This window comes from Pelmatolapia mariae, linkage group LG12, assembly GCF_036321145.2.
Source record: "Pelmatolapia mariae isolate MD_Pm_ZW linkage group LG12, Pm_UMD_F_2, whole genome shotgun sequence".
NCBI lineage: Eukaryota > Metazoa > Chordata > Actinopteri > Cichliformes > Cichlidae > Pelmatolapia > Pelmatolapia mariae.
The window spans coordinates 32,424,799-32,436,226 of record NC_086237.1 but is presented as its reverse complement, the minus strand read 5'-3'; the positions used below and the strand labels follow the sequence as shown (position 1 = coordinate 32,436,226).

The following is an 11,428-nucleotide window of genomic DNA, read 5'->3' as shown; positions in this document are numbered from 1 at the left end:
TTACATTTTTAATACTTATAAAAACATCGTGAATATTAAGAACTTTATACACTGCTCACATTTTTGTAGTAAAATTGAAATTATAATGTTGTTATTGTTGTTAATAATTTTCTGATGATAGCATGATTATAGGAAGAACAAGAAGAAGAAAAATACTTGTATCATATGTAAACTATTTCATATATATTTCACATGTGAACATTTCATATGTAGGGTTTCTATAAAATAATAAGCCCAAGTAATTTAATGTTTTTTCTGCAAAAAGTTAAAGGGCAAGGCATCTATTGTCTTTTAATCTCTCTCTCTCTCGTGTAATAGACTTAAGAGTATAACATATGGTTCAGGATAATTAATTAGATGGTGTCAGTGATTGTTTAGCTTTGGTTGCCCGGGGTCACAGGAGAGCCGTGAGCTGCCTGAGCGGGGAAGACCCCGCGAAAACTGACGTCATCAGAGAGAACTCCCCACTAAATCCAGAAACCAGCATCCAGGAGACTGCTGCTGTGGACGCACTGCTCTCAGTAGGCTAAATACGCAGTCGCTGGCCTAACAGCGTGTGTGCAAACCGGCTCTAGTCAGACACTGGAGATGGTGTCTTTTGAGAACGGTGAAAGTGGTTTCGACAGTGTTTTCAAAAGGAGCCGAATGAACGTCGCCTCTCCTTCTCCAGAAACTCTCACGCTGGCTCAACAGCGCCAAACTGCTCGGAATAGAAAACAGAAACTCGTGTCCAAATTAAGAGACTCTGGTTTTGAAGAAGATTTGGCATGCTCCCCGATTTCATCCCCAGCTAAGAATGAGGTTTCCCTGCTCATGTCACAAAAACCTGTTGCAGGGCCACTTTGCAGCTGGTACCTTCAGTACGGAGACATCGGGTTTATGATCCAAAGGGAAAAAGAGGCGCAGTTTCATCCCTGCAAAAGCCTGGCACGCCAACCGCAAGTAAGACACTTACAGCTTGTAACTAAATGAACTGTGTTAGACGTATATTTATACTTTCTGACTTATTAGGCTACTTAAAAAAATTTTCAAATATATTTGTTGTCATATAAATTGAACTGGTAATTCACTCCTTTTGTTTAAAGCCAGATAGTTAAATTTTCCAGTGAGAGTGACTTCCAGATAATAATTAGTTCTATTGTTCAACTAAAGAAACACCCCAGATGCAGAATACATAACGACTTTAGGACCATTTATTGATAATATGTAGGGTACTGTACTGTGAAATGCCAGAAAATATATACCTTGCTGTACATTAAGAGAAGGCAAGCACATCATATTTAAGAACCAAGGTCACTAAACGTTTTTATTTTGATGAGTGTGTGTTTTACTTACAGTTGACCGCAGAGGCCCGGTGTAAGCTGGTCAGCTGGCTCATCCCTGTGCACAAACATTTCCGTCTGTCTTTCGAGTGTTGCTGCTTGGCTGTGAACATCATGGACAGGTTCCTGGCCTCCACACCTGTTGCTGCTGACTGCTTCCAGCTCCTTGGTGTCACCGCACTTCTCCTAGCCAGTAAACAGGTTCGTGTGGTATGCTCGTGGAGCAGACGGTTTGTGTTTTTGGATATCATTCTACTATCCTTTTCCTTGTCCTCTGCAGGTGGAGGTCTGCTCACCACGAATCAGCCATCTCTTGTCATTGTGCTGTGATGTGTTCACCAAAGAGCAGCTCTGCAACCTAGAGTGTCTCATCCTGCTTCGTCTTAACTTTCGCCTTTCTGCACCCACCCTGGCCTTTTTTCTAGACTATTACACCAACTGCATCGAGGCTTCACAGCTAGTGACTGGGAACAAAGGTGATGACAGAATTTCAAGGATGAATCCTGACACAAAAATGCCCAGGCAGTGCAGCAACCTTGCACAAAACGTTTGTGAGCTGACTCTTGCAGACTATGCTTTCAACAAATACCCTCCGTCACTGACTGCCAGCTGTGCACTGAGAGTAGCTAGTGAGTTACTGAAAAGTGAACGAGGTCTTCCTGAGCATGAAACCATCCATTCACACGAAGATCAGTGGGACCGTTTTGTGGATGAACTATGCACACAGTCAGTTTCTTTTCAGCCAACAGGCAGTTCTCAGCATTATGAGGGAGACTCACTAGCAATGAAGGATGAGAGCTACAAACAGAGTCTAGTGCAGGAATGCAAAGACAACCTGAAGCTGTTGGTGTCATTAAATCTGGAGACATTGGATGTGATGTCTACTATGTGACTACATGAGTGTGACTATTTTGATAACAGCAATTTAAATTCCCCTTTAATTTTGGGTTATAGTGTTATATCTTAAACAAAGAAGTGAGGATAAGATATCTATTTGGGGGGTTTTGGTGCTCAGAATTCTTGTGTTTATGCAGACCTACTTTTACTTATACATACCTCATAGACAGTCAACCGTTTACAGCTACAGGATGCTTATTATTTAGTATTGCTTTTTATTTATTTAAGATAATTTACTATATAATTATGAAGTATATTGAAATATAATTTTTATTTTTCATTATTTTTTAACAAAAAGTCAGAATCTTCTGTATGCCAGTTTATTTGTTGCAGGTTTATGAGTTTTGTCACTTTTGGAACATCTTTAATGAAGGAAAATGTGTTGTAATGAATTGATTGCTACAATTAATTAAAATCATCTGCAAATGCATTTGTCCCGGTTTCTCAACTTATCCTGAAAAATTATGTTTATTTTTTCATTGCAACTTACATTAACTGTTGAAATAAATCAACTATAAGCAGTCAAGTAAATAAACCTTTGTAAAGCACATTTCAGAGTTTATGGTTGAAGCAAGATGTGCCACACAAAGTGTGAGCTACCACAAAGAATGCAACTAAAATAATTTTGACTATCATATGAAACAGAATAAAATTAATTAAAATGACAACTTAAAGAATACATGTGAGTCGAAAACATAAACATCTGCCTTGATTACATGCATAGGTAATCATGGCACCTGAGAAAAAGCAGTTGAATGTCTGTTTGCAAAGTCTTTGTGTTTTAATAGATGTGGAAGGGGAGTCTCAGTTTTCACAGCACTGCAGTATTAAATGACTGATGACAAAATGTCACCCCAGAAAGCACATGTTTTTTACAGGCATAAATCTAATACCCCCCACCCTACACACACACAGAGAAACACACACGTGGTATGAAAGTGCTGTAAATGTGAGGATAAGACCCTGTGTGTAACATTACTTTCCTCAATGTACTGACTCTTGTGGCTCACAAGCTATTGTGTTTGTTTGCCTGGAGGTCAGTTTACCTTCGTTTTTTGTTTACCCTTGGCTATAATATGTGAAACCGAATTGTGCCAACCCAGTTTGGTCATTAGAGGGGCTTTAACTGATAATCCATTACGCGTGGCAGCTCGACCTGCTGACACAGTGTCGACCACACAGGTGTACTCTTGTTTCTTTACTAATAGAGGCATTTGTCACGACTGTTTACTGAGCTGTCGGCTGTAATTGCCCTTTTCCTTTCCCCCTGATCTTTAAGTGTAGCAGAAAGATTGTACCTAAGCTAATTAGATATTTTACGCACAGTAAGATGGAAATTACGCACTGACTGTTCTGGTCGCAAAAATGCTATTAAATAAATTGATGAGGATTTATTTATAATTACATAAAATATGTAATAATAATTACGATACATAATTATAAAATAAGATATTTTGGCGACTTTATTTTGTGACGCTCAGCCTGCACAACGTCTGTTGTTTATGTACGTCATACAATAACCCTTGAGGCTAAGGCATTTTTCTAAACATTTCAGTATGTCCAAAAGAAACCATAGCCAGCATCTGGTCCAGGGACTATCTAGCTGAATGCTCAAGGAAAGCAGGTCTGAGGCAAGGAACACCTGCTGTAGCCTAATGGCGCCGTTACGCGCGGCACCACTGTTACACTTCAGACCAGAAAACCGTTAGTCTGCACCCGTTTAATCTCCGAGGACGCTGTTACTCCCTGGAGACCAAATAGGTGCATTTGATTGGGTCGAAAGTGTGAAACCGCGGCATGAAGAAACGCAGACCGGGAGAACGTCGAGTATATCAGCTCTAAATCAAATCATGCCCTCCTAGTTCCGCAGACGGAGCTTAGCTCATCGAGATGCAAAGAGACGGAAAAACGTTTGATGGTATTTGTCCCAACCAAGTGAGGCAAAAATGGACGAACGCTGTCACAAACAAAACGGTTTGAAATATTTGCCTTTTAACAAAACACAGAGCATCTCTGTGCAGTGGGAAAGACTTTTATAGTGTTTTCTACCCACAGGATAAAGTGCTTGTGCCAAGAAGCAGCAGTCCCGTCACTGTGTATGTTGAGTTTCCATGTATCATCGAACAAGGTAAGCTCACACTGACACAATGGCTGAATTTCAGGATTAGTGCCTTTAAGTCACTTTGAGCGCATAAATGCATTCAGGGGTCCCACTGTTTTCTTCTGTCGCAGCTTTCTCAACAATTGCATGGGATGATTTGGAAGAGGGTGTGCCCTCTGTGAGACAGGAGAGAGACTCCCTCGGCTGTCAGGTGAGAGAAAAAAAACGAAGACAAATGTTCTTTTAAAAAATGGACATCAGTTTTGTCACATCTCCACGCAAATGGTATAGCTTAAATGTAGCCATGTAAATCAACCCCTTCCCGACGGATGGAGATGTAGGATGGTGAGCAGAGCTGCAGGTCTGGATCACTCTGTTAATGTTTGACACGATGTGCTGGAATCCTACACGAATGTCATTGTACTTAACTCATGACACACAGGCTAGAAAATGGTCCAGCCTTTTTCCACGCGCTGACACAGACAAGCGTGAGCTCATAACGCGACAACACGAAAACATATTGACTGAAATGACAACTAATACCTTTTCTGCTTTAACATCGTATTGCCCTGATTTTTCCTGGTGGGATTTTCAGGTAAAACTGCTATGCACTTTTTCGTTTTTCTTTTTCGTTATTTTAAATCGAATTGTTTATATGAAATACTGATAAATGCTGATCGTCATTTTTATTTCCACACAGGAACTGGATGCAAATGACCAGGATTTTGGAGAATATGGGCTGGATTTCATGGCAGGTGAGAAAACTAAACCTTCCACTCCGCTGGGGTGCTGCTCATCGCTATTATTACTTTTATATTGACATGAATACAGTTACATCGTGCACCTCCAAAATCACGTTGGCTAAGTCCTTGGGTTCTTGTCTTCTCTGTCAGCTTCGCCTACAACCCTGGAGAGCAGTTTGTCTTCAGCTGAGCTGGTACCTTTTCAAGGATATGTTATACCTCCCCTCACCCCTCAGCACAGCCTTTCACCAGAAGACAGTCTGGTGAACTCATCTGCAGAAATAGGCAACCCACCCGCCCGGGAAGGAGATTCCTGGAAAGGGATAGCAGAGTGTCATGGAAAGGCACTGGGACATAGCATAGCAGTCAACAAACAGGTAAGGTCTTATGGAGCATTACTGCACAATGTAAATGATGTAAATGATGATACAAAGTTTGATGTAATTTGGACTATAATGGATCTAAATTGTGAAATTATAATTGTTAAAAATTATAATTATATTAATGATTTAGTTATATAAACCTATTTACCTGCTATAATATCCAAGACCTTATCCTGATCAGAACCCAGTTTGGTTTAAAAGGTATACAGGTTGGTTTATAAAGGTATTGTGGAAAACCTACATGCATAGGTAAATTACAGGTACATTTGAAATAACTGTTTGTCCACATCTAAACACAAACTTAGTTATCCCAACATTAAAAAATAAAATAATTATTAAAGATGAACACATTACAGAAAATATTTTGCTTTGTGTGCTTGCAGCTCCATGAGTCCCTTCACAGGCAACAAGACGAGATTGATTGTCTTGAAGAAAGAAACGTTCACCTCAGGCAGCTGGCTAGTCGAGCAAAGCACCTAGCCTCTGTGCTTGAAGTAAGTTCAGAAAAGAGAGAAGTCAAATCAGTATTTATCATGTATATGATGTAACCTCTTGGTTGTATTGTCATAAATTGTGTTTCAAACTTTTTACTAGTCTTTAATTTGGATCATTTTCTTTCAGAAATTGATGACAGTCAGAGACTCAAATGTAAAAGAACCAGTAATGCCTTATGGTGGTGATAAAACCTCACTGAGTCCTTGTAAGCGCCAGCGACTGGATGAAGGATACGAAACTGAATCCTCTGACTCAGTGGAGGACATGTTGAGGGATATTAGCACACGCTGCAATGCTGTACTTCACAGCAGCTCTACAGAAACAAGGCTGCAACAGGAATCAAAGACGATATGCATGTATGGTGCCTTCTCAGGCCTGCAGACATCCATAGCTAAAGACAGTAACATGACTGTGGATGCAGCAGAAGCTGGAGAGAGTGTCTCATCTTTTAGGACCTCTGTCAGAGAACACAGCACTATAAGAACTCAGGTCTTTCCTCACGGACATGCCTTTACCTCAAGGACTCAGCAAGGAGGATACCGCTTTCGCTGGGTTCCCAAACAAAGCTGAAATGAGAGATTAGCAAATAAAGCTGGAGTTGTTATGTGGCTCCGATTAGTCATATGCAGATGCCCTAATTCTGTTGGGTGGACAGAAGTGTATGTGTGAGCTGCAACTGTTAATGCTTAACTTATAATCTATAGTGATATCTGTAAATGATTCAGTGACGTCTTCCTCAGGTAGCTTGAAAGCTAATCATTCAGAGAAGAGGTGCTTAACAAAGGAAATTAAACTGCCCAAGCTGTTGTTTACATTGCGTTTTGGTTTACATAGTTTAATATTTGTTTATGTTTGCATCTCACTATATATTTGTTGTCCTGGAAAATGCCAATGATTTTACATATTTGGAAATAAAAATGTTTTTAAAACTGTAAAACAATGTGTACATTTTCATGTAGCTGACTCAAGTTTTTTTTTTTTTAAGATGATAAGGGAGCTTAGGTGATAATTGGGCAAATGGAATTAAACTGTGAAATTTCCTTGTTTGAGCAGTGTAACCCTATGACCTGCTTTAAGAAGCAGGGGCTTTGTCTCTGTCTGAGTGACTGTGTTGCCTGAAAGAGGGGACAGAGCAATGATGTATAAACATCTTTGTTTATATCCTTTTCGGAAATTTAAACAGATTCTCTCTTTTTTGGGGCTGTATTTCCTGACTTATCACTCTTATGAACCTGACTGCTAACACAATCGTTGTATAAACAGTATACCCAGAGGGAAAGACTTTAGCTGTGCCATCTATCTAAAAAAGCAAACAAACAGAAAATCAGATTTAACACACAAAAAACAAACCCAAACCACCCTAAACCAGACAAAAACAAAACAAAAAAGGAAATTAAACCAAGAAAAAGAGATTAACTTATCTAAAGAGGATGTTACCTTCTGACCTTTGAAAATCTTTCTTCCACCTCACTGTTGAAATCTTTAGCTGTAAGAACCTGGCTGGTACACAAGACATTTGGACAATCTCAGGTCAGGCACCTGTATAAACTTCCACAACCAGGGCCTGTTTGTTTTACAGCAGTGAAGGCAACAGTGCAGACCCTTGACTGGGGACAGTTTACAGTACTGACACTCCTGCTGTCATGAACACCGCATTTAACACAGCGAGTGCAGATAAGAAGAACCTGATAGCGAGATGGAGACCTGATTAACACAGGCCTGACTATTTATTTAAAGACCATGGAAAGTTACACCACCGAGTGAAGTTGAGGTGCATTTAACCGATAAATAACTCATAGCAAATTTATACTTAAAGACCACTTGACTGATGTTTTTTTTAAAGCTTTAAAAAGTTTCTCTGTAATGCAAAACCAGTTTAAATCAATTTAGTCATTGCAAAAGAAATGTGGTGTTTAACTTTCAAGAAGAAACTTAATGATGAGGAGAGTCAGGTTTTACACATAACAGTGACTCTTAATTGATTACATACAAAAGCTGAGCTGTGTTCCTTTTTTTCAAGGAGAGAGAGAAAGTAATGAGGAAGATAAAAGGATGAGGAGAAGAAGTGTTACAAAACATCTGTCATTCAGCAAGTCAGTATGGTAGATTCTTACATCTGACCTGTCCAGCTGCTTCTAAATAGATATGCAGATAGCCTAATAATAATTATCTAGTTAAACCATCCTACTTCCCTTGTTACAGACTGGCCAACCTTGGCCACAATCTGATGCTTAATGTCAAATTTCAGCCACTTTATTATAGAAAACATCTACACTGTAAAATCTAATTAGTTCCCAGAACTCAAAAAAATTATGGAAACTCGTTGCCTCAAAAAAATTGAGTAAAGCTTAGCTAAAAATGACTAAGTTAGGACAACTTATTTATTTTGAGTACTCTGTACAAGCTCATTTGTTCCCAGAACTCAAAAAAATTGGATCAAGTTTACGTAAGATGACCAAGTTAGGGCAACTTACTCATTTTGAGTACACTGTACAGCCTTGTTAGTTCCCAGAACTCAAAAAAATTATGGAAACTCGTTGCCTCAAAAAAACTAAGTAAAGCTTACTTAAGATGACTGTTAGGACACCTTATACATTGCAAGTCTGCAGTATTAAGAATAACTTGATATTTCTGACTTTCTGACAATACTAATTGTTTACCTACTGACAAACATTTCAAGTTCAACTAAATGAAAAAACAATTTGTGGTACCATGAATATGATTAAAAATAATTAACAACACTTTTTGTAATGATGTTAAAATGAACCCAACTTTTATTTTCAAACACAACAAAGTATAACAGCCAACATACTGGACATGTTCTGCTGAACAACAAACAATTATATTGCCATCACTGTTATAATCTTACAATGAAACAAAGTCTCAGATGTAATTATTCTGAAAATAAGTTTAGGCCTACCACAAGTTTGTTTTGTACTCACTTATATAATCAAAATAAAATATTTGTTGTTCTGTCACAAGTGCAGTCTCTAATTTAAACAACACATTTGTTTTTCATTCCAACACAGGAGCTGGAATGTTGTAATATTTTAAGGATGCTTGTTTCCAGTCCAGGCATTACTGCCTGAATGACTGTCATGGATCGAGGTGATCCAAATGTAGGTGCAGAAGAAAGTCTTTAACTTCCCTTAAGTACAGTGGCAGTGGATGTGGGTTGGAGATGCAATGAGCTTGAACCTGCAGGCGACCATCTTCACTGACCACACCATCTGTGACGGAGGACTCATCTCTCCTGTTGTCCTGCAAGCAAACAATCATATTTTTGGAACATGAACTTAATTGCTTTCTTAAAACATTTTTTTCTGCATTTGGTATAAAACAGACTCCAATTTAGAAAATCTCAGGCTCCCTCCCCACCAGAGAGCTGACATTCAATGTCCCAATTGTCAGTCTGGATAGCCCTGACCACCACCCAACATACAATAATGTCATGAAAGCATCATTTTAAAAAGGGCTATGCAAACATGGGCAATAACTTTCATTCTAATGATGTGCAAAATGATTTGGGCACAAAACAAATTTTGCTGTTCGAAAACTTGCAGACTTCACTATATACAGTGTAGACCCTCTAAACTAAGTTTGAAGAAATGCAGACCAAACTGTTGTTGTTTGTTTACTTACACAGCATGTCTTGTAGAATTAACTGGAGTCACAGCAACAGCATAGTGCAGTCATATCTCAAGTCTAATAACAGAAGACAGGAAAAGATCAGTAAAGAAACAACTTCCCCAAACCAAAGCACAAACAAAACAATAAGTAAAACAGGCTGATCTAAAGTATGGTTAAAGTTCAGCCTGATTAATATAAATGTCACTGACAGTTGCTAATATATTGGAAAACCAAAAATACTTACCACTGAGTTGATGTCTTTCTGTCCAACAGCAGGAGTGCTGTGGTCCCGATCGGCCTCAAAGACAGTAAGAAGTAAGCAGAGGGAGAAAAAACAGAACATATTTCAGAAACTGATTTGATCCTTAATGGCTGTGCAATCATTGTAACATAGAGTTTGCTTATTTTGTTAAATAAAGGCTGGATTTGACATTAATAGATGCCACAGATGTTCTAAAGCTGCCACAAAGCATAAAAAAATGGACGTCTCTGAAAACCTCGGAGCATTTTTGCAAATATGTGATGTCTTGATAAATCGATCAGATATTTGAACTTTACACAGCGACATTCTCGCCTGAAAATAGTAATAAGTTTTTTAGCCGCGCTCCTCCGCCATTGCCGCGCTTAAGTACGCACAGGCTCCGACAACCGTGGCCGACAAATGTGATCCTCCTTTTCCCCAGACTACCCTTTCTGGGTCACAAAATAACCTTTTAAGATATTTTCAGGGGAGAATGTAGCTGTGTAATGCTCAAATATCTACTTAATTTATCAAAAATATCACATATTTGCAAAAGTGCTTCCACGTTTTCGGAGAGCTCTGTTATCCACCCCCCACACCTATCCCACCCCTAACGGCTGCACCTCCCAAAGAATTTTGTCTGGGCTCTTATCTCGCTTATTTATTTCAAACGATCAACAGAAAATTTCACAGACATAGTTTTATGTAAGGTTTTTAAGGCTGTGGTGTTAATTTTTAAGTAACATGAGCCCAGCGGCAGCAGCAACGCTAGGCTAACACTAACTAGCTAGCAAGATTATAAACCTGGTGCTAAACTAAGAGAAGCCACAAAATCAGTTTGAATAAGAGTAAACATTTACTCACCAAGTCAATGTATCAGGTAAAGATCCACAGCAATGACAACAATAGTCTCCTCCGGGTTTCCTCAACATATTCCATAACAAATGCTGGCACCGTGAACATGCGGACTGATCCGTGAGGGAGGAGGACGGTAGTCACGTGGCATTTTCAAAACACATCTTTCATCCTTCCGCCCAGAGAAGCAAAACTTCCAGCTTACTTAGTTTTTCTAAGTTAGGACAACTCAAATTAATCGAGTTTATCAGCGTTTTTGCATAAAAAGTACTGGTAAGTTATTTAAATTGAGTTCTAATAACAAATTGATAAAAATTGAGTTCAGCCTATTTAATATTTTTAATTAAACACAATATTACATTTTACAGTGTACACGTGTGCTGAGCTCGACATCCAGCCTGGCCTTGAGCCACTTTTACAGCAAACAAATGCTTTTGTAACTGACCAGCACCGCTGGTGAGAGCATGGCACAGGGCAAAGCATTGTATAAGCTGGCTGTGACACTTTTGACCTGTTAAGCTACCGCCAAACTGCGGGGAACAATGCGGGAGGAGAAAGGAAAATACAGGCACAATGCGTTTCTAAGGTGACTAAACTCAAACCTGGAGAGAGGCTGCAAGCCAGACGGAGTCCAGCGGGAAAAATACGTATTGTTCCTGTGGTGGGATACAGGCGTGTAAAGTTCTGGGCACATGAAAGCTAATTCACATTTAACTCATTTAAAAAACTTAAATGAACTGGCTAAATAACAGATTACATGA

The 11,428-nt window shown here is 39.1% G+C and overlaps 2 protein-coding genes across 2 annotated transcripts; both read left to right on the top strand.

Moving 5' to 3' along the window:
- Nucleotides 1-588: 588 nt before the first annotated feature.
- LOC134638336 (cyclin-O) lies at nucleotides 589-2,214 on the top strand. Its single transcript, XM_063488843.1, has 3 exons — nucleotides 589-942; nucleotides 1,338-1,523; nucleotides 1,603-2,214. Exons 1-3 carry the CDS (start codon nucleotides 589-591, stop codon nucleotides 2,212-2,214), a joined length of 1,152 nt encoding a protein of 383 aa, XP_063344913.1.
- A 1,895-nt stretch (nucleotides 2,215-4,109) lies between these two features.
- On the top strand, nucleotides 4,110-6,511 carry mcidas (multiciliate differentiation and DNA synthesis associated cell cycle protein). The gene is made up of 7 exons (XM_063488842.1): nucleotides 4,110-4,154; nucleotides 4,275-4,347; nucleotides 4,452-4,531; nucleotides 5,021-5,075; nucleotides 5,214-5,440; nucleotides 5,830-5,940; nucleotides 6,068-6,511. Exons 1-7 carry the CDS (start codon nucleotides 4,110-4,112, stop codon nucleotides 6,509-6,511), a joined length of 1,035 nt encoding a protein of 344 aa, XP_063344912.1.
- Nucleotides 6,512-11,428: the final 4,917 nt, after the last annotated feature.